The 24281-nt window shown below is 41.7% G+C and overlaps 1 protein-coding gene across 3 annotated transcripts; it reads right to left on the bottom strand.

The window, feature by feature from the left end:
- Nucleotides 1-3100: 3100 nt before the first annotated feature.
- On the bottom strand, nt 3101-22456 carry AS3MT (arsenite methyltransferase). 3 transcript variants are annotated; one of them, XM_047760262.1, is made up of 11 exons: nt 22109-22236; nt 21851-21894; nt 21469-21596; nt 20405-20555; nt 19748-19884; nt 18141-18210; nt 16236-16317; nt 14144-14275; nt 13531-13673; nt 10310-10444; nt 3101-3224 (listed from the first exon to the last, which is right to left on the bottom strand). In XM_047760262.1, coding segments are annotated over exons 1-11 (1128 nt in total). In that variant the 5' UTR covers nt 22110-22236; the 3' UTR covers nt 3101-3119. The 3 variants fall into 3 exon arrangements, 2 of the variants coding, with proteins under 2 accessions (XP_047616218.1, XP_047616217.1); XR_007132169.1 differs by lacking the exon at nt 21469-21596 and adding an exon at nt 3317-3822 and having other exon boundaries at nt 3160-3224; nt 22109-22456; XM_047760261.1 differs by lacking the exon at nt 21469-21596 and having other exon boundaries at nt 22109-22453.
- Between the last annotated feature and the right edge of the window lie 1825 nt (nt 22457-24281).

Below are 24281 nucleotides of genomic sequence, written 5' to 3'. Positions count from 1 at the left end.
TCCTCGAGGCCAAAATACTACAGGGCAGAGTTGAGAGGGGAAAATCTACAAGGTTTAGCATCAGCTTTTGCTCTTAATCATCATTCCATACTGTCTCTCATTCCCATAAGGGCCAAATATTCCTAGTGGTCTATTTCACATATTTTGAAGATTTAAATAACCGTTGATGGCATTTTCCTGCGTAAAACACATTTTAAATTGTTTAATATACATCTTTTCTAGATCCTACATCTAATGCAGTTCTCAAAATATATTTTTTGGTTGGAAAACAATATGTAAAGTATATTATTCTGTGAAAGAACAATGTGAATTTCTAGCTTAATCTAATGAGCTAGAAATTCGACATCTTATGTTCGGACCGAGAAGTTCAGAATGACAAGAAAAAGGCTAATACCTCTTCCTCCTAAATTTAGAAACGCCTAATAAACCAAATAACCAGAACACCCTTTCTTTTCATCATTTTCCCTCGCAGGACCATGAAGCACTCATGAATAATAAAGGATGCTTGATCCCAGAGGGACCATTCTAACTAAGACTGTCACTGAGGTAGGTTATGATTGGGTAGATGCTGAACTGTAGAACCAAGAGAGCACTGTTTAGAACCAAGGTCACACAGATGAATCAGGCTTAAAAGATACCACTTGTCCTTCCTCATTTTGTAGTAGTGCATTAGGGTGTTATAGCTGAACCCACTAGAAATCTGTGAATTGCTCCATTTTGTACAGTTTTGTTAAAAGAGGGGTCTGAATAAAAATATTCATTCCCGATATTTGACAAGAGCTAAAAATTCTTATACCTCTAAGAGAAACAAATTTCTTCGGTGCTGCCAGTCCCCTCCTTGTCCTTTTTGCACTGAGCTCAGACACTGATTGAGATTTTCTTATTAACATTCTTCATTGCTTGAAGGCTACTATTAAAAAATTGAACCATCAGCTCCAGGTGACAGGAACCATGGCTTATATATGACTTACACCTTCCTGTGCCCCTGCCAAAGCCTTCAATACAAATGGACTTCAATTTATTGAATCATTTTTTAACCTTTCCTTAATGTTCTTAATTTCTTTTGTTTTTAATGTTCTTAATTTCTAGTGATGTAACAATCCTTGAAATATTCCTCAATCTTCTTCTTTTAGCTATGGACACTAGAACTCATCTAATACTTTCTGAAAAATTTAACCAGAGCACCACACGAACAAAAAGAAAACCTACCATTTTTCCATCTCCTAGCTCATCTTTTAAAAATTATCAACTCAAAAGAGGAAAGGAAAACCCGATCTGGTTAGGAGTTACTGCAGATAGTCACTACGTTGTCATACATTAGGGTGAACTGAAGTCAAGAAAAATGACTGTTTCTTTGTTTTCTTCATTCAACTCTAAATTTTTTAGAAAAAAACTGTTTGGTTTTAATTTTTTTTAATTTTGTCTTTTTAGGGCCACACTCGTGGCTTATGGAGGTTCCCAGGCTAGGGGTCGAATCGGAGCTGTAGCCACTGGCCTATGCCACAGCCATGGCCACAGGGGATCTGAGCCACGTCTGCAACCTACACCACAGCTCACGGCAATGCCAGATCCTTAACCCACTGAGCCAGGCCAGGGATCGAACTCACAACCTCATGGATGCTAGTCAGATTCATTTCCGCTGAGCCATGAGGGAACTCCTAGAAAAACTGTTTGGTTTTAAAAACGAGATTCAGAGATCCTACTCCTGGACATTTATCTAGAGAAAACTATAATTCGAAAGGACACATGCACCCCAATGTTCACAACAGCACTATTCACAATAGCAAAGACATGGAAGCAACAAAAAAATGTTCATCAGCAGATGAATGGATAAAGAAGTGATTATATATAGTGAAATATTACTCTGCCATAAAAAAGAATGAAATAATGCCATTTGCAACAATATAGATGGACCTAGAGATTATCATAGTAAGTGAAGCCAGACAGAGAAAGACAAATATTATACGATATCACTGGTATGTGGAATCTAAAAAAAATGATTCAAATGAACCCACAGCCATAGAAAACAAACTTATGGTAACCCAAGGGGAAAGCGGGGAACAAATGCACAGTACTATGTATAAAATAGATAACCAACAAGAACCTGCTGTATAACATGGAGAACTATACTCAATATTTTATAATAACCTATAAGGGAAAAGAATCTCTGAAATATATATATTTATGTATATATAGGTAAATACATATAAATATACATATATAAATATATATAAATATAAATAAATAAAAATCACTTTGCTATATACCTGAAACTAACATAATGTTGTAAGTCAACTATACTTGAATGACAAAAAGTAAAATTGTTATTCATTTGTCGTCTTCATTCAACTGCAAGTTTAAAAATAAAAACAAAAACATTTGATTTAAAAAAATCAGTTACCTCAACCAAATCTGATTTGACAATCTTTTGGCATGATTAGCATAATTTCAGTAGGAGCTTTGTTTAATGAGCAAACATGTTGAAAAGTCTCAAAGGAGCTATGCAGGTCAGAAAAAAAAGATGTTTTCTGTAAGACCCTTGGCCAGCTGGTATTTCTGAAACCTTTCCTATCAGCTAAGCTTTCAGATGCTTCTCAGTCTGACCACTAAGTGGCACCAGAACTTTGATTCGGTTAAGAGAAAAAAACGCTTAACTAGTCTTCAGGTGATATGCTGTGAACCTTTAATTCATACTTTGTAAAAATAATTCATTTATTTTTATCAATAATTAGAATGCGGTGCGTTTTTGCTGTTTATTCTCTCTTGTGGTATGGGCTGGGGGAAGAGCAGGTTAAGACAAGTATAACTCATTCCTTCGCCTCCTGCCCCTGCCTTCCGCTCAGGTCCAGTTTTAGCTTTTTTTTTTTTTTTTTTGGTCTTTTTAGGGCCGAACTTGTGACATATGGAGGTTCCCAGGCTAAGGATCCAATCGGAGCTGTAGCTGCCGACCTACGCCACAGCCACAGCCACGCCAGATCCAAGCCATGTCTGCGACCTACACCACAGCTCACGGCAACACCAGATCCTTAACCCACTGAGCGGGGCCAGGGGTCAAACCTGTGTCCTCATGGATACCAGTCAGATTCAATTCCACTGAGCCATGATGGGAACTCCCAGTTTTAGCATTTCTTTGTGCCACAGCAGCCACCAGCAACATCAGGGGAACTTCTAGACTTCGCACTGTCAGACTCTTCCGCAAGCTTGAATGGATCTGTGATTTCATCCTGTTAAAAGGCAAACCAAAATGAAAGGACAGTTAAAGGCGTTTTGAGGGACCCCCAACACTAACATTTCAGTTTGATTTAGGTTGATTTACCTAGAAAGGGGATCGAATTTTACAATTCTGTGGCCTCCTGGGAGTAGCATCAGTCCCTCACTTATAATCAAGTCATCAGTGCTTTCGGGTAAATGTTACTTAAAGCTTCAGAAAGGTAGTCCCTCTTGGATCAGGTAAGTTGATTTTGCTTTGTTTTGTTCTGTGCAATTCTCAGTGCCTTTGATCTTTTTGGAACTGAGTTACTGAAATGCAGAGACTTCTTCTCTTCACTCACTCTAATTGCCAGAAATGTGTGCAAGAGAAAAAAGTTAGGTCCTGGATACTAGGGCCATCATTAACAATTACTGATGTTCTGACGTTGAGACTGCTGACCACCACCAGCAAGATTTCAGGGCAGAGTAAGTGGAATTTTCAAAAGATAAGATGGCAATCTTTATTTTTCTTCCCTTCATCTTCAAATGAGATAACCTCTAACAGCAGTGCCAACGGGGTCAGAGGAAAACCAGGCACAAAGGTTGGAAGTCAAGAGTATGACCAAGCCACCACTATGAGAAAAAACAGTGGATACATGTATAAGTGATTCACTTTGCTGTACACCTGAAACTAATACAACACTGTAAGTCAACTATACTTGAATTTTAAAAAGTTTTTCAAAAGCAACACAGGATGTTCCCGTCGTGGCTCAGTGGTTAATGAACCTGACCAGAAACCATGAGGATGTGGGTTCAATCCCTGGCCTCGCTCAGTGGGTTAAGAATCTGGCATTGCCGTGAGATGTGGTAGGCCGCAGACACGGCTCGGATCCTGTGCTGCTGTGGCTGTGGTGTAGGCCGGCAGATGAAGCTCTGATTCGACCCCTAGCCTGGGAACCTCCATGTGCCATGGGTGCAGCCCTAAAAAGACAAAAGGAAAAAAAAAAAAAAAAGAACACAGATATACTGTACAGCACAAGAAAATACAGCCATTATTTTGCAATAATTGGTTTTTTTGTCTTTTGTCTTTTTTTTTTTTTCCAGGGCCGCACCCATGACATATAGAGGTTCCCAGGCTAGGGGTCTAATCGGAGCTACAGCCGCTGGCCTACGCCACAACCACAGAAACACCAGATCTGAGCTGCGTCTGCAACCTACACCACAGCTCACAGCAATGCCAGATCCTTAACCCACTGAGCGAGGCCAGGGATCGAACCTGCAACCTCATGGTTCCTAGTTGAATTCGTTTCTGCTGAGCCATGACAGAAACTCCCTATTTTGTAATAATTTTATATGGAGTATAATCTATAAAAATATTGAATCACTGTGTCATACACCTGAAATTAACTATATTGTAAATCAACTTCACCTCAATACCAATTTTTCTTTCTATTTTTTCTTTTTTGCTTTTTAGGGCCACATTCATAGTATATGGAAGTTCCCAGGCTAGGGGTTGAATCGGAGCTACAGCTGCTGGCCTACACCACAGTCACAGCAACGCCAGATCCAAGCTGTATCTTCGACCTACACTGCAGCTCACGGCAATGCCAGATCCTTTAACCCACTAAGCGAGACCAGGGATTGAACCTGCATCCTCATGGGTACGAGTCACATTCTTAACCCACTGAGCCACAACAGGACCTCCTCAATACGAATTTTAAAAATTAAACCCCCTCATGACTCAGTGGGTTAAGGATCCTGCATTGTCACTGCTATGGCTCTGGTTACAGCTATGGCCCGGGTTTGATCCCTGGCCCAGGCTACAGGCACAGCCAAAAAACAAAAACAAACAAACAAAAATTTGAAAGGGTATGAACAAGCCACCTTAAGTAATGAAAATGAATTCATTAAATACAAATTCACACTCATTATTTATTGGCGGTCACTGCAAATAGAACAGTGTAAAGACAGGCACAGACCCTGCACTCACTAACGACAGTCTTCTGGACCATTCCCCTTACTGGTGGCCTTGGCCTCTCAGGCCCTCAGAGTCCACTTTTCTAAAATGAAGAAGCCTCACTGGATCTGGGCTACCTAAGAGGTAAATTAGCACCTGGAAGGGGATCTCCAAGCCTAGAAGAAGAGTAGCTATGCTGGTTGCTGCTATCAGGCCTTCACATCCATTGAATTGGCTCCTCTCAGCGCACTGGAATTCCTGATCAAAGAGTTAGCCTCTCCTCTTTCTCACCTAGGAAAATGACTTTCCACCCTCTTCTTCCTGTCCCATGTCCTCTCTACCAATAGGAGATAACGATATCATTATCAGTTCCAAATGCATGCTCCCAGCCCGAAAAGCTCTCAAGACGTGAAGGAAAGAGAAGGTGGGATGTCTCGACAAGCAGTCGTTTCCAGCACCAACATCCCATGCTCCTATGAAAAGTAATAAAGATGGAGAGGGGATGCAGCATGTGGTGAAGAATGCCAGCTCAAAAATCAGATTCAGAAGTTCCCGTTGTGGTGCCGTGGTTCTTGAATCCGACTAGGAACCATGAGGTTGTGGGTTCGATCCCTGGCCTTGCTCAGTGGGCTGGGGATCCGGCATTGCTGCGGGCTGTGGTGTAGGTCACAGACACGGCTCGGATCCCGTGTTGCTGTGGCTCTGGCATAGGCCGGTGGCTACAGCTCCAATTCGACCCCTGGCCTGGGAGCCTCCATATGCTGCGGGTGCAGCCCTAAAAAGCAAAAAAAAAGCTCAAGACATGGAATTAACCTGACTTGCACCCAATTTAAAAAAAAAAAATCAGATTCACTGCTTTGTAGCTGTGTGCCCAGATTACCTAATTAATCTCTCTGATTATCTATAAAATGAAGATAATAATGGGGACTGTGAGGACTAAATGACGTGGTACCTTCAGCATATTAACTGTTCGATAAAGGCAAGAGCCCCTGTAGTAGTCCTCCTACTGTCACGTGATTACCACCACATGTTAAATGACGTAAGACAGTACATGGCACACATCCTCTCTGCATCATTTCAGATGCTGCAGCATTTTAATAATGTGATTCTCCTAACAGCAAAGTACACGTTGTCAGGATTAAAAAAGAGGGGGGAGGAGAAGAAAAAAAAGAAAAAGGATGGCTTTCAAAAACAGTCATTATCGTGTCAACCCCCAGTAAAAAGCAGTACTTTCATGCCTCTATTGCAGCAACTGATAGGAAGACAGAAATACAAGCAATTCTCCACATGCCGCCTGCTCACTGTACGCAGGAATCTATCATTAAGGTCTTCCATAAAAAAGATAAGAATGTCCTCCCCCAAGAGCACAAGGTTATATTTCTAGGACACACAGCTGTTTCATTTTTTAAACCTTCTTTCAGTGTCAATTATCTCATTTCAGAAACTGATGTCAAGACACTGGCACAACAACAGGCTGAGAGAAATAAGGCAGGAGAGAAGGGAGATTGCCTGAATAAACCAATTCAAACACATAGGATGTTGCAACTCCTACCGGTGGTCAGGAAGCCTCCTGCACTTGAGCTGCTGCTCCCTAGGAGAACTACAAAGGCAGCAAACTCAGCTAACTGCAGCCTTCCCAGCCAGAGTGCCCTGGAAGTGTAGAGGCTAGGGAGAAGAATCCTTTTACTGGTAACAATTTTCTGAAGGCTTGTAGAGCCAGGATTCAGGAAACCAGGTAGAGGAGAATTCAAATGATGAAAATATTTCAGGATAAACACTGATTCTGACCAGCAAGATTTTGTTGTCCATGAATGACCCAGTTTCAAAATATCATTAACACATGGGTGAAATGTAATGGACTGAAAAGTCAGAATTCAAATTTCTCTACTTGCCCCCCCTCCCCAAAATTACCTCCTTAGAACACAGAAGAGTGCTTAAGAATTTAAGAAACCAGGAGTTCCCGTGGTGGCTCAGGGGTTAACAAACCCAACTAGAATCCACGAGGACTCGGGCTCCATCCCTGTCCTTGCTCAGTGAGTTAAGGATCAGGCACTGCTGTGGCTGTGGTGTAGGCCAGCAGCTGTAGCTCCAATTTGACCCCTAGCCAGGGAACCTCCATATGCCATGTGTGCGACCCTCAATAGACAAAAGACAGGAAAAAAAAAAAAGAGAGAGAAAGAAAGAGAATTTAATAAACCAAAGAAAGTAAATCATTCTTCACCTCCAGAGGTGGCTTTACCAAATAAGTGGCCAAATAAGAACATATTAGGCTTTTTTGGTTCTAGGACTCTCACCTCCAATTAAACTTCCTCAGCTACAAATTTCCCATTTTGGAAGGCGACCTCTAAATAAACTTGACTCTTAAAGACTGTTTCTGAAGTGACATAAGGGGGAGGAGAAGGCCCAAGCATTCCTTGTGTTTCAATGGATGCCCCTAGGTCCAAAATTTATACACAATATAAGCAACAGAAAGCAAAATTCACAGAGAAAAGATTACAGAAATTCTGAGCCCAGGAGAAAGGGTGAATGAGAGAATGATGAAAGAATCTGGCAAAGATGGTCAGGACTCAAAATACAGAAAGAGAGTTCTAGGACACCAAGAACAAATCCAAATCCATAGTCATAACCACTTCTATTTCTTGAGTATGTTATTTGACAGGCACTGGGCTAACATCTACATGTATCATTCCATTTGATTCTCACAGCCTGAGGGAAAAAGGGATTATTACCTCCTCATCACACATGAGGAAACTAAGGGTTTAGAGAGGTTAGGTAAGGTATCCAAAATCACACATTAAGGGGGAGAGCCTTTTTTTTTTTTTTTGCCTTTTAGGGCCACATCCGTGGCATATGGAGATTCCCAGGCTAGGGGCTGAGTCAGAGCTACAGCTGCTGGCCTACACCACAGCCACAGCAACGCCGGATCCTCAAGCCACTGAGCAAGGCCAGAGATGGAACCCTCGACCTCATGGTTCCTAGTCAGATTCATTTTTGCTGTGCCACGATGGGAACTCCGTGAATGTTATAAGTTTTGTCAGACAAAAGAGACTTGAAATCCATCACTCATCTTGTTCTAAATAATGAAATATTATAAATTAATGAATTAATAAAATAATTATAAGGAGTTCCCTGGTGGCTCAGCAGGTTAAGGATCCAGTGTTGCCACTGCTGTGGCTCAGGTAACTGCTGTGATGCAGGTTCCATCTCTGGCCCAGTAATTTTTGCATGCCACAGTTACGGCCAAAAAATGAAATAAAATAATTATGATAGCATAAATAGGGGAAAAGGTAAAAATAAATAAAAGAGTTGCTAACATCTGCTATAACTACCTATCTGCCTTCTTCATAGAGAAGATGAGAGATGACCTGAGATGAACTGTGATAAAATGCTTTAGAAAATGCTACATCAGTATTTCAGTTATGAGAATAATTATAATTATGAATCAAAGACACTTTAGAAAATATTCATTTTAGAATACACTGGAATACTGGCTCAAATGTACATGCAAGATATTAGATATACAGAAATTAACATTTCAAAACAGCAGAGAAATGAATTAATAAACAGGGAGTTCCCATTGTGGCTCAGTAGTAACGAGCCTGACTAGTATCCATGAGGATGCAGGTTCAATCCCTGGCCCCGCTCAGTAGGCTAAGGATCCGGCTTTGCCGTGAGCTGTGGTGTAGGCTGGTAACTGCAGCTTTATTCAACCACTAGCCTGAGAACTTCCATATGCCATGGATACAGCCCTAAAAAGACGAAGAAAAAAAAATTGAAAACATCTATTCAGGAAAAAAGCAAATAAAAAGATAAACGAGAAATATCTGCAATATATAATAGACAATCTCTTCCAGAGAAATTTTTAGAAAAAGAATATCACTCTAACAGAAAATGGTTAAAGGAATTATATAAGAAGTTAGCAATGGATGAAATATAAACTGTTAATAAACACATTAAAAAGTTCAATATACAAAATAAAACAAAAAAATTATTTTCTGGAGTTCCTGTCGTGGCACAGTGGTTAACGAATCCGACCAGGAACCATGAGGTTGCGGGTTCGATCCCTGGCCTTGCTTAGTAGGTTAAGGATCCGGTGTCACCATGAGCTGTGGTGTAGGTTGCAGACGAGGCTCGGATCCCGCGTTGCTGTGGCTCTGGCATAGGCCGGTGGCTACAGCTCTGATTCGACCCCTAGCCTGGGAACCTCCATATGCCGCAGGTGTGGCCCTAGAAAAGGCAAAAAGACAATTCTACTTATCAGATAAGCAAAGATTTTTAAAAATAATACCCACTATTAGTAAGAGGGCAGGGAAAAGGCATTCTCATACATTCCAGGTAGGCGTGTAGACTGGTACAATCTTTCTGAAGGGCAGTTTGACTACCTCTATTAAAAGGTCTATGTATGTCTAATTTGAATAATTTTTTCTAAGGCAGCTCTTAACCTTTTTTGTATCTGTACCCCTTTGGAAACCTGATAAAAGTAATAGACTCTTTCCTAAGAAAATATACATACACACATATAATTTTAAGGGGTTCATGGATGCCCTGAAGTTCATTCCTGGATACACCACGTTAGGAATCTCTGACTTACTGTCAGCATTGGAAAAATGAAGTTATGAAGTTAACTCAAATCATTTTACAGCTACAAAAATTCTAGAAATAAGTTATGGTGGCCAACTAAAAGAATAATGATTTGTTCTTTGCTTTAGCAGTCTGTGACAATTGTAATGACTTTCTTTCTCGCTTGCTTCATTCCTTCCTTCCTTCCTTCCTTTTTTATCTGCTGCAGTGACAATGCCAGATCCCTAATCTGCTGCGCTACAGAGAAGTCCTGTAGTGACTTTTATTTATTTATTTATTTATTTATTTATTTATTTATTTATTTATTTATTTATTTATTTTGGGAGGCTAGGGCTCTAATCGGAGCCGTAGCCGCCGGCCTATGCCACAGCCACAGCAACGCCAGATCCAAGCCGTGTCTGTGACCTACACCACTGCTCATGGCAACCTGGATATTTAATCCACTGAGTGAGGCCAGTGATCAAACCCGCAGTCTCATGGTTCCTAGTCGGATTCGTTTCCGCTGCGCCACAACGGGAACTCCTGTAATGACTTTTTAAATGGTTCTCTGTTTGAGGGTAGGGAATTGAAAGCCAAGCAAACCTTTGTTTCTAGAGCAGTATAGCCACCACATATTGGCAACTTCTCTTCAATAGGTCTGATCAGAAAATCTTGGGTAAATCGTGAATTCTTCAAGATAGCTGCTGTTTCTTCATCCACTTCAACAGTTTCATCTTTCTGAAAAGTAGCATGAAAAACATATTCTTAGAGATGCCACTGTGGTCTCAATAGGAGAAAAAGGCCCTGAAGTCTTACTGACGAGCGACATCTGAAGATAAAAGTTTACATCTTTTCTTTTTTTTTTGGCCGTGTCACGGCATGCCAAAATTCCAGGGCCAGGGATTAAACCTGCACCACATCAGTAACCAGACCCACAGCAGTGACAACACCAGATCCTTAACCTGCTGTGCCACTAGGGAACTTCAAGATTATACCTTTTGGCATGGTATTTTTCTCATGTTCAGACCTGTTGCTAGCTTCATGCTTGTTTCCAAATGGAACTGACCAATGTCATTATAATTTTTTCTTTGGTGGCAATGCAAAAAAAAAAAAAAAGAAAAGAAAAGAAAAACCATACTCTTGGCTCCAGTGTCTAGTCTCTGCTCAGAAGCAGATATAGAAAATTACTGTTCTCTGAGTTTCACCTTATTTATCGCTAAAATGAGGGCTTTGGACTAGTGGGTTTTAAAGTATATTTCCTTGGGCAGTGCTTCTGTGCCTGCCCACTTGCATCTCTCACAAGCACCCTTCCTTAATAAATCAATTTCTTGCCTATCAAAAATAAATAAATAAAGTGTATTTCCTTGAGTCCCAGGGGTACCCAGGAAGTGTGCAAAGGGCCCACACCTTGGGAACTAGGAGTGAGCACAGGAGATTCTGAGCCGTCTAATCCCTGCTCCCATCAGATAAACTTTACTTGTATCCCTTCAGATCCTGGACTTATATAAAGCAGTGACTGATATAGCGTATTCATCCTTTAAATAAAATTTTCTTGATAAATAAAATAAGGCTGGTGAGGAGTTCCCATCTTGGCTCAGTGGAAACAAATCTGATTAATATCCATGAGGATGAAGGTTCAACCCCTGGCCTTGCTCTGTGGGCTAAGGATCCGGCATTGCCATGAGCTGTGGTGTAGGTTGCAGACACAGCCCAGGTGCCGTGTTGCTGTGGTTGTGGTGTAGGCCATTCGACTACAGCTCTGATTTGACCCCTAGCCTGGGAACCTCCATAAGCCTCAGGTGTGGCTCTAAAGAGACAAAAAAAAAAAAAAAAAAAAGTGCTGGTAGGCCAGAGGGTGGGCAAAATGGTTGAAGGGGGCAAGATATACAAACTCCCAATTATAAAATAAATAAGTCACAGAGGTATAAGGTAGAGTATAGTAACTGTAGATAATAATACTGGATTATATATTTGAAAGTTGTTGAGAAAGTAGATCTTAAAAGTTCTTATCACAAGTAAAAAATTGATAACTGTGTATGATAATAGATATTACCTACTTCCTGTGGTGATTTCTCAATATATACAAATATTAAGTGTTTATGTTGTATACCTGAAACTAATATAATGTTATATGGCAATTACATTTCTTTTTCTTCTTTCTTTTTTTTTTTTTTTTAAAGGCCACACCCATGGGATATGGAGGTTCCCAGGCTAGGGGTCAAATCGGAGCTGTAACCACTGGCCTAAGCCACAGCCACAGCAAGTCTACAACCTACACCATAGCTCACAGCAATGCTGTGAGATCCAAGCCAGATCCAAGCCAGTCTACAACCTACACCATAGCTCACAGCAATGCTGGATCCTTAACCCACTGAGAGAGACCAGGAATCGAACTCGTGTCCTATGGATACTAGTCAGATTCATTTCTGCTGAGCCACAATAGGAACTCTGGCAATTATATCTCAATAAAAAATAAAGTCTGCTATTAGAATTTTTTTTTTTTTTACATTTTTTTGCTGCCCTGCAGCACACAGAGTTCCCAGGCCAGGGATCAGATCTGAGGTACAGTTTTGACCTAAGCCACAGCTGCCACAACACTCGGTCCTTAACCAGCTGTGCTGGGCCAGGGATCAAGCCTGTGACCCAGAGCTCCCAAAACATCGCTGATCACATTGCACCACAATGGGAACTCTAGAAGTGGGGGTTTTTTTAAGTTACTAGACCAGAGTGATGATTTCAAAGGCCCGTCCCACTCTAAATCTGTAAAACTACTGAAGTAGGCAGTATTTAAGCAATTTGAAAATGCTCTTTAGACCAAAATATCAGAGAAGGGAAACGGTAAAGTTCTTCCAACTTTAGAACAAATAATGACCATATCTTCTATTTATTGAGTTCCCAGTATAATGTTTTGCTCAGTTCTTGCTAAAAATTCTGCCACATAAGCATTATTATTCTTACTTTTACAGTGGAGCAAACTGTAAAATAGCAAACAGCTGAAATATTATGCAGTACTCTCACTTTTTTTCCATCCTCTTTCTCTACCATCCCATTAATCTGATGTTGGAATGACATTTCTCATAGAAAAGATTTTTTAGATGTCGTAATGGTATTTGGTTATGTAGGAGAATATTTTACTCTTAGGAGATGCATGCTGAAATATTTAACAGTAAGATATCATGATATCTGCAACATATTTGTAATGGTTCAGCAAATATATATATATATATATACACATACAGACAGACATACACCCACATATGCCAACATCAGAAAGGTGAGAAGCAATCAATGCAAGTTTTAAAAAAAGGTTCCTGCAGGAAGTTCCCTCTGTGGTGCAGTGGGTTAAGAATCCTACTGAAGCGACCCAAGCCAGTGAAGAGGTGCAGGTTCAATTCCCAGCCCAGGAGATCCCCCCGTGGCTCAGCAGAAACGAATCTGACTAGGAACCATGAGGTTGCGGGTTCAATCCCTGGCCTCACTCAGTGGGTTAAGGATCCGGCATTGCCGTGAGCTGTGGTGTAGGTCGCAGACGTGGCTCATATCTGGTGTTGCTGTGGCTCTGGTGTAGGCACAGACCCCTAGCCTGGGAATCTCCATATGCCATGGGTGCAGCCCTCAAAAGGCAAAAGACAAAAAAAAAAAAAAAAATGCCCAGCCCAGCACAGTGGGTTAAAGGATCTGATGTTGCCACAGTTGTGGCTCAGATTTGATCCCTGGCCCAGGAATGTGGGTGTGGCCATTAAAAAATTTTTTTTCTTTAAAAGGTTCCTGGAGCAAGGGTAAGAGTAGGAAGAATGTTGAAAGTCATGGAAATCTTTATTTACCTTAAATGTGAAATTTACATCAAATATTAGCTCTTTTTCATGTCCAGTGATTCCTCCATTGTAAATAACTTTGCATCTTTTGGTTGGTCCTGTCTTAGAGAGTTTGAAGAGGCGAAATGTTGCAGAAACAAAACGACAGTCACCTAAAAACAGAATAAACCCCTGGTTCCATCTCCAGCACTTCAACAGCTATTGCTTTGCCCAGCAGATGATTATGTATTATAAAGATGATATCTTCTTTGCATACCATCAATTATCTTTCTTTTTTCTTTAATGATTTTTATTTTTTTCCATGATAGCTGGCTTACCGTGTTCTGTCAATTTTCTACTGCACAGCAAGGTGACCCAGTCACACATGCATATATACATTCCTTTTTCTCACATGCATACCATCAATTAATTATCTTTCTGGGCACATCACTCTATTTACTGAAAACCTTCAAAGCGCTTTATTAAATACCAAATTTTGGGAGGTTGCTATTAAACAGGAGACAAGATGGAGATTTCCAGATGATATGGTCTCCAGCGAGACTCACTCAGGAGATTACTAGCTAATCACCAAATGTGAACCATTTGGGGTGCAGTTATAACAGTCTCTGGTGCTGTTTCTTACCAATCACACTTTCTAGTTCCTTGTTTTGAATTGTAATGAAATTGGCAGCAACCAAACGTGGAGGAGAGAACCCAATTTTTCGGGCAAGGATTGCAAGGTCCTTCCAGTACAAAGCACCACCCAGGCATTCACCTAAAAAAAGAAAAATCACAGACCAACCAATACAACTAGATATTAAGGGAATTATTCTTCTGTATAAATGATAAGACTATGGTACTAGTTAAAACATAGGTCCTTGAAAAATAGAAGAGAGACCTGAGATCTAGAAATTCATGATTAAAACTGGATAAACTAATGGTCTCTGGGAACCATTCTTCAGGATAGTCACTAATGTATTAGTTCCAATATTAATGTATCAGTATTTAATAATACATATGTTTGTGAGTAAAATCATACAAGAAAAACTACAAAATTGCCTCTTAGTTCCAGATTAATCTCATAATGAACTGTTACTAGTACAGTAATTACTACAAATGTTCATCAGGCATTTTATAGTTTTCAATTAATTACAACAATTAACAAATTAGAAACAATCTAAATCATTACCCATAGAGAAATGGTCAAATAAAGTATGGTACAGCTATACAATACAGTTGTATAATACAAATACTTTAAAATATTTTTTAAAAATTTGGAGTTCCCGTCGTGGCGCAGTGGTTGGCGAGTCTGACTGAGAACCGTGAGGTTGCGGGTTCGGTCCCTGCCCTTGCTCAGTGGGTTAACGATCCGGCGTTGCCATGAGCTGTGGTGTGGGTCGCAGACGCGGCTCGGATCCCGCGTTGCTGTGGCTCTGGCGTAGGCCAGTGGCTACAGCTCCTATTTGACCCCTAGCCTGGGAACCTCCATGTGCTGCAGGAGCGGCCCAAAGAAATAGCAAAAAAAAAAAAAAAAGACCAAAAAAAAAATTAAGCTTAGGAAATATGCTAAATAAAATTAGAATACTAAATTCTACATGCAGCATCTTCCCAATATTATTTATTATACACACTTACAGAAAAAAAAATACATATATATATATAGAGAGAGAGAGAGAGACACACACACACACACACACACTAAACTATTGAAAAAGGTTTTTGCTGGGTTATGTGATTTTTATGTGATTAGTAGTAATTTTCTCTCTTTCTTTTTTTTGTATTTTCTAATTTTTCTTTCTTTGGCCTCTGCCATAGCATGCAGAAGTTCCCAGGCCAGGGATCAAACCCACAGCACTGCAGTGACCCAAGGCATAGCAGTGACAATGCTGGATCCTTAACTGCTCTGCCATCAGGGAACTCCATGTATTTTCCAATTTTTAAAAAATATCTATTTTTATTGTTCAATGAGAAAAAAGTTAACATATTTATTTTATAAGTAAGAGCATTTGGTTTCATAGTCAGACTGACCACACACATGCATTTATCTCCTAAACATCCAGAGATTTCATGAAAATGACAGTGGAGGAACCAACAGCACAATAATGATGAGAACACAGGGAATTAAAGAGATACCAACTCTGAGCAGTCACTCTCATTTCTACACTAGAGCTTTTAAAGAATTTTTCAGGGAGTTCCCATCGTGGCACAGCCCTAGTCGGCGGTTAACGAATCCGACTAGGAACCATGAGGTTGCGGGTTCGATCCCTGGCCTCGCTCAGTGGGTTAACGATCTGGCGTTACCGCGAGCTATGGTGTAGCTTGCAGACTCGGCTTGGATCCCTCGTTGCTGTGGCTCTGGCGTAGGCTGGTGGCTACAGCTCCGATTCGACCCCTAGCCTGGGAACCTCCATACGCAGCGGGAGCGGCCCAAGAAATGGCAAAAAGACAAAAAAAAAAAAAAAGAATTTTTCACATTCATTGTCCCATTTAATCTTGATAATAGCCCTATAAATCAGATTGAATTATTACCTATGTTTTACAATTTGGAAAACATGACTCAAAGAGATTAATTAAACTGTCCAAGGTCATACCAGATTTGAATGTCAGGGAAGGACTGGGATCTAAGGCTCCTGACTGAACCCCATGTGTTCCCACATCATAAAGCCTCATCCACAAAGTACATCATGTCCAGGATGTACTTGAATGAGTATCTGCCTTAAAACACAAAAACCTACCCCATAAAACTTTGTGTGTCCTGATTTCTTCTGGCAATTCAAGGCTAGCATAGACGTCACTGAAATATAGCTCCCCGCCGTGCTGAAACAGCAGAATTAATCCAACAAGGTTAAAGATTACATTAGTCCCAGATAGTAAAGAAAGGAATGAGGGGGGAAAATCCACTGGAAAAACAAAACAAAACAAAAACAAAAAAAAAACAGAAGTTCTTGAGCTGATCCTCTCTAAACAAATAACAGTTACCTTCCCACTTATAATCATTAGCTAATTGCTAAGATTTTTTTTTTTCAGTGCCCTACCCAACAGGTAATAAAATAGCTTTCCAAGCTGAAGCAATCCAAACCAAATGCAGCCCCAGGCTGTTACAGAACTAACAGAAATAAAAAGTATTCATAAACTCTTCTCTCTTAAAAATGATACAACTTTTGGGAGTTCCCGTCATGGCGCAGTGGTTAACGAATCCAACTAGGAACCATGAGGTTGCGGGTTTGATCCCTGGCCTTGCTCAGTGGGTTAAGGATCCAGCGTTGCTGTGATCTGTTGTGTAGGTCACAGATGCAGTTTGGATCCCGAGTTGCTGTGTCTCTGGCGTAGGCCGGTGGCTACAGCTCCGATTCGACCCCTAGCCTGGGAACCTCCACAGGCAGCGGGAGCAGCCCAAGAAATGGCAAAAAGACAAAAAAAAAAGATATAACTTTTATAGTGTTGTTACATATCTTTAAAAGGACACATTATCTTTTTAAAATATTGTCCTTAAAATCTCAGGCATATGCATGATTGAGAATTTTAAGATTTTATATGTAGCTAATTTTAAGAGCATGGAGTTCTAGATTCTACAATAACGTCTCCACTTTCTACAAGTACATCTTGGTAAAAAATAGTGAGCTGGTCTTTGAAAGGGCATCCTATTTAAGACACTGGTAAATCTCTGCATAGATATTTTTATTTGATCTCTACAACAGCCCTATACACCAAAAATCTCAGGATCGTCTGTCATGAAGAGACACACCTCATGATACATATAGAGGACGTGGAGCTCCTGTAAGTTTTCCTTTAAGAGAGTAGTTAACGTAAAAGTGCCATCTTCCTTAACTTCCTAAAGATCTGGAATCCTGTTAGATACAAAATAAGGAGTCCTGAGAAACGCTGTCTGTGCTAGAAGAGTATATGCAAAATAATATACTTAGTATGTCAGTGCAAAAGTCCCTGCAGCTCAGCAGATACTAATCTAGGGTCATGTACAGCTACAAGATGGAGGAGAAACACTCAAGAAGGTAAACATTTAACATGTTCAATGACTTTTTTTTTCTTTTTTTGTCTTTTTGTCTTTCTAAGGCCCCACCTGCAGCATGGGGAGGTTCCCAGGCCAGGGGCCTAATCCAAGCTACAGCCGCCAGCCTACGCCAGAGCCACAGCAACACCAGATCTGAGCCATGTCTGCAACCTACACCACAGCTCACAGCAACACCAGATCCTTAATCCATTGAGCGAGGCCAGGGATTGAACCAGCAACCTCATGGTTCCTGGTCAGATTCGTTTCTGCTGCACCATGACGGGAACTCCCACAATCATGACTTTCAGATTTATTACTTTTTGAAACCTGAGAGGAAACTAATTCCATATTCTAAGGTATTCCTGTCACTCCCCCTTGTGCCACAATTATTTTATCTTCTTTTATTTTATTTTATTTCTGCCTGTCGCATGTGTAAGTTCCCAGGCCAGGGATCAAACTGGTGCTACAGCAATGACCTGAGCCACAACGCTGGATCCTTAACCCACTAGACCACCGGGGAACTCCCACCACTCTTTTTAATTCAGTAGGTAAATTAAGGGGACAAGACCAGGACAGATCCCACGTGCTCATGCCTATGTTCAAAGACCACTTGGCTCCCTCTTCTCCTCACCTTTAGCACTCGATATACCTCCTGTAGCACTTGCTGTTTATCAGGTACAAGGTTAATGACACAATTGGATCTAAAAAAGACCAGACAGAATGTCAAGCATACCTGCAGACTACTTACCTTCAAATCCTTTTAGTCTCTAAAAAGGGCTCCCACCATTTTCTCAAAGCTATACCATCCTTCCCGCCTTCCTCCTCTCTTCCACACAGTCAGTTTGGTCCCAAGATAAGGGAGATGGACAGAGCATTTGAAATCCCAATAAACCAGCAGTTCCTGTTGCGGCTCAGTGGTTAATGAACCCGACTAGGATCCTTGAGAATGCTGGTTTGATCCCTGGCCTCGATCAGTGGGTTAAGGATCATGTTGCTGTGGCTGTGGCGTAGGCCGACAGTTGTAACTCTGATTCAACCCCTAGCCTGGGAACCTCCATACGCCGCAGGTGCGGCCCTAAAAACAGACAGAGACAAAAAGTAAATAAATAAAATCTCAATAAGTTGTTAGCGAGTTTGAGGGTGCAGAACAAATTTTGAGGCATGCTTCTTATTTGTTTCTGATCTGATGTTCACCATGCAACAAAATGACCTGGGACCGGATGGCTACTGCACAAAACATTTCTCCCACCACTCTAAGTAGGCTAGGTTCCTCAAAGGCTGTCAGTTGGGCATGATGCGACAACAACGTAAAGGAAAAACAGAAACAGGGAACCCTATAATTTGTCATGAAAATAGTACTAAACATAACAGGTCAGTGTTGAGTATATGAGAGGACTCAGTCTTGGTGGATCTTGCTGGTCTTTGAGGCTCATTCATAAACCACAGTTAAGTTTAACATATTCTTTGTTTTTGTTTTTTCTTTTCTTTTTTTTTTTTTTTTTTTGGTCTTTCTGCCATTTCTTGGGCTGCTGCCACGGCATATGGAGGTTCCCAGGCTAGGGGTCAAATCGGAGCCGTGGCCACCAGGCTACACCAGAGCCACAGCAATGCAGGATCTGACCCACGTCTGCGACCTACACCACAGCTCACAGCAACGCCAGATGCTTAACCCACTGAGCAAGGCCAGGGATCGAACCCAAAACATCATGGTTCCTAGTCGGATTCGTTAACCACTGGGCCACGATGGGAACTCCAGTACAGTGAAGTTTAAAATATATGTTCTCGGAGTTCCCATCGTGGCGCAGTGGTTAACGAATCCGACTAGGAACCATGAGGTTGCAGGTTCGGTCCCTGCCCTTGCTCAGTGGGTTAACGATCTGGCGTTGCCGTGAGCTGTGGTGTAGGTTGCAGACGCGGCTCGGATCCCGCGTTGCTGTGGTTCTGGCGTAGGCTGGCAGCAACAGCTCCAATTAGACCCCTAGCCTGGGAGCCTCCACATGCCGCAAGAGCGGCCCAAGAAATCACAAAAAGACAAAAAAAATAAAATAAAATAAAATATATGTTCTCTCGGGCTAGTGTGTTCTGTTGCTGGTGGGCTACAAACACTAAGCAACCCAGGTCAGCACATTCCCTTTAAGTCAGGCCAAGTTTAGTTCAACCCCCCCAAACGAAAGTGATGACATTTGTGTGTTCAATAGGAAATGGGCTATGTTCACAACAGTAAGGATATAGACCTACATAACAATATCGTAACTCTCATTCTTGATTCCGGCCTCTCCCAACTTCTCTATGTAGCCATGAATAAAAGTCACATTGGGTGTCCGGAAGCCATATTTTTCCATGTGATAGTCAATGTACTTGTTAGCCACTTCTACCTAAAGGAACAACAACAACAATAAAAAAAACAGACTTGAAAATCAACTTTTTATGCACTAATTTTTTCTCCTAAAATTTCCTATTACTAAGGGAATACACTCCCCTCAGACTACTTTGGGTAAGCAAACAAGGTTCATCTGGTCGTATAGGATCTACTACGGCATGGGACAAATCAACTAGGGATAAACTCCCTGCTTGATACATGGTTTTTATTTGAATAAACTCTTCGCTCAATAAGAAAATCTTTTAAGATAGATGACAGAAAGAAGGAAAAGATCCAACTCCATTTAGTCATCATGAGATTCATTAAATCTGATCAAACCTCTGACTCTCTTCCCCCACAGAATCCCCTTAATTGTCAAAGTTCTGGGTTTCCAGATTAGGAAGCAAAATGGCACAAAGGAGCACAGCATTTAGCAGCCTAAAGTTATCCTTGAAGAGTCACAAGGAAACAACGTTATCTCCAAAGCAATGTTTTTCAGAATTCTTTCCTCCTTATCCTTGAAATCACTGCCTCACCTGACCTTCTGTCATGTCTACTCCAGTGACATGTCCCTTCTCACCAACCAGCTGACTAAGTGCATAACAATCTCGACCACTTCCACTACCCAGATCCAAAATCCAGCAGTTCTCCAGACATTCAGGGATGACCAGGCCACAGCCATAATACCTGGGAAATAGAAAATATATACATATTTTTTCCCTGAGACTAGAAGACATGGAACTACTAAATCTTACACATCCTTCCTCCTTCCCTGCTTCCTTTCCTTCCTGCCCTCCAGCATTCATTCAATTTCTTGTTGGGTGTGTAGTCTTCCCCATTACACCGGAAGCCCCGTGAAGGCTGAGACTCTATCTGCTCTGTTTACCACTGAATTCGTGGGCACTGTACCAGGTACTAAGACAAACAAACCAACTGAAATGTTTGTTACGCATTAACTAAGCATCTAACACAGGTCCAAGACTTGCTAGTTATTGAAGAAGAAAGGTAAGAATTCCATCTCTTAAGTATATTTAACAGGGGAGATGAAACACAAGCACAGAAAACATTTTTCATGATTTATTGACAAACCACACAGCGCAGGCAGTGAATGCTGCAGTGGTTTGGGGAAGGGGTGCTCAAGGATCAGAGAAGGCTTCACAAAGTAGGTAGGATGTCAGCGAGGTATTTGGATGGGCAGGGTTTAGAAGGTATAAAGTATGCTGAAGGCATTCTAGATTGATAACTGCATGCTGGGCAGGCATCACCTTGGCAGTGCTCATGGCAAGACGAAGCGAAAGGTCTGGCTAGAATCACATAGTGCAAAAGAAGGGACCAAGGTTGGTTGGGGGGAGGGCCAAACGGGACAGTCTTGAATGTCAGGTCCAAGGAGTGTAAATGTACCCTGTGAGTAAAGGGGGCAGGTAAGGTCACTGGAAGTTCTTCCAGCAGGAGGATGATCAATGCTGTTTTACCAGTTTTATAATAGACAAGGCGAGCCCCATGGGTTGGAGGAGACTGGTTAATTCCCTAGTGACTGACACCACTAATCTGAGAAAGTTGCTCTCTGGGGTCTTCATGGAGGCAGCACAGAGCACTTTACCTCAAGGATACTTCCTCATGTACATTCTGCAGGGCCTTCCGGATGTGCTTGGGGACCGGCCTGGCTGCAGTGACACAGGCATTGGTCTGGAGGTCTGCTGATTTCTTCAGCACCTGACCGTAGTAGGTCTGATCCAGACCAAGGGTGGGGCGAGGGGTGGGAAAAGAAGAGCTGGAGCTGGTATCCGCAGGGTGACGGCTCCCGTGCCCACCACCAACCCCACTCCAACCCATCCAGGCCTGGCCAGGCTTTGCTCCCTAAGCTCAAAGCCCAGGCTTGGCCCTGTCCCCCACCCCAGGAATCTTGGCAGGGCTTCCAAAGGCCTAATCCTCCCACTCAGTGGAGGCTCCACCAGGGCCATTCCAGGCCCTACTGCTGTCACCTGCACGTTCTTCTGGATCTCAGCGTCACTGCGGGGGCAGGCCACTGCAGGAAGGAAGAAAAGGCGGTTGAAAGGCGAGGGCGCTGAGCAAGGCATGGGGGAGGGGGCCCCTTGGGACAGACGGGTGGATAAGGGGCTGGGGCTGGGGCCGAGCAGGCGGGAGCGCTGACGGTGGTGATGGGCGGGGGAGGGGGAGGGGGGAGCAGGGCTAAGGGCCGCGGGCTTGCCCGGGAGCAAGCGGGGAGGGACCCTACTCACTGTCTCCTCGGTCCCCGGACTCCAGGACTTGGGTCTCCCGCAGCCAGCGCTCGAGGCCCAGCACACACACGCGGCCCCGCCCCGCGGCAGGCAGGCCTGATTCCCCGCCCAGCGCCGCAGGTCCGATGCTCTGCTCCTGGTCAGACCACGTGTCGTCAGATCGCACTTTGGCCCTGCTGGGCCCAACGTCATCTTGGCCGACTTGGTCTTTTCAACCAGGAAGAGCCTATTACTATTAATTAGTATCTGCCTTTATTGCTCCATTGTGATTTTCATTATATAAAGCACGTGTGAAACCCCTTATATATTGATTTTTCGCCCCTTTTGGGAATGAAATCACCTAAATCACCTTTTCTCAATCTACTTTTTATTATTTTATTTATTTATTTATTTATTTATTTATTTTTATTTTTTAATGAGGCAATTAAGTATTTAAAGAGAGAAGAGAGAGAGGATGTGGAAAAAATACAAGCACGGGCAGTGGGGTGGGGGTGGGGGTGGAAAGGGAGAAAGACCCAGAAAAAGAGAGGAAGAGTCAATCTACTTTTTAAAATCTGGTTTATTAGGATATAATTTACATTCTGTAAAATTCACCTTTCTTTATAAAAGTATACATTTCTGTGAATTCTAACAAGGCATACATACATACATCACCAGTCAAGACTCTCACTCAAAAAATTTTCTTTGAGCTCCTTTGTATAATAAATCCCCCGCCTCCAGCTCCTAAACAACCATGGATCTGTTCTCCTTCCTTTCCCAGAATGTCACAGCAATGGAATCACATAGTATGCAGGTGTCCTCAATCTATTTTGGATTGTATTTAGGAAAGAAACAATACCAAGCTAAATATTAACCCCTAGTATTTTTGGGGTCAATTCACTTGTTCTCTAGGTATTGTCTTTTCACCTTCAGAAAAATTTAAATTTATTTCTTTTGGAGTTCCCATTGTGGCTCAGCAGGTTAAGGTCCCAATGTTGTCTCCACAAGGATGCAAGTTTCATCCCTGGTCTCATTCAACCCAGCACTGCTGCAAGCTGTGGCATAATCCAGTGTTGCCACGGCTGTGGCGTAGGTCTCAACTGCAGCTCCAGTTCGACCCCTGGCCCAGGAACTTCCATATGCTGCAGGTTCGGCCGTGAAGATGCTAAAAAAATAAATAACTTTTTTTCTCTCCACTCCTACAACTGTACATCTTATTTCCTTTTGTGGTTGTAATAAACATTTCGATTCCTTAGGATAGTAAGGATATAAGGGGTTCCAACTGAAAGGATACCTAAATGGTAGATTTACTAAATAATATCATTTTTCCATCCCATCTGCCACTAGCAATCTTCCCAGATGTCAATTAGTTGTTAAACGTTAACAGGAAGGTGTTGTATCTTTATATTTTAAACAAATTAAACCCATACAAACAATTCTTGTTACAATATATTTTTTTGGCCGTGCCCATGGCATGTGAACTTCTCAGGCCAAGTATTGAAAACACACCACAGCAGAGACCCAAGCCATTGCAGTGAGTGACAATGGCAGATCTTTAACCCACTGTGCCACAAGAGAACTCCCTTTGTTGGAATATTTTCATAGGTTAGAATATTTCTTACTATTAAGTGTGTAAAAATAAGTTTTTACAGATATCCAGGTTTGGGCAATCATCGAATGGTGAAAACCCTACTTAATATTAGTTTTCAAAATACTCTCTCCATAAAATTAGTTCCTTTATAAAAGCAGTCACTTTCTCACTCACTGTTAAAATGGTAACTTTATCTTGAAAGGATAGACTCGTGGGAGGTTAAGGAAAAGGCTCTATCATTTTCCACTTGCTCACTTTGGCTTTTATTAAATTATCTTCAATTTGTGGTTATTCACAAGAATCATTTGATAAGCCTTAAATCTACTTAACCACACACAGATAAAGTGCAATAAAACCAACCACTGTCAACTTAAATTGAGTTATTCCCAGTTCTCCCTCCAGTATCTTAGTGTGCAGGACTCACTCTGGACCAGACTGCCTGTGACCATCATTCATTCAGATTGGCCAGTGCCTCAGCCACAGAATTTTTTGCTTTTCATTATCAAGCCATATTTTAAATATTGGCCAAAACTAATTTTCTCTTTTTAAGGTTAAAAAAAAATTAAATGTACATAGATATTTACATATTTTCTTCCCTTACCT

Source organism: Phacochoerus africanus, chromosome 15 (genome assembly GCF_016906955.1).
Source record: "Phacochoerus africanus isolate WHEZ1 chromosome 15, ROS_Pafr_v1, whole genome shotgun sequence".
Classification (NCBI taxonomy): Eukaryota; Metazoa; Chordata; class Mammalia; order Artiodactyla; family Suidae; genus Phacochoerus; species Phacochoerus africanus.
Note: the sequence above shows the minus strand (reverse complement) of the source record. Positions and strands in the feature narration are given on the sequence as shown.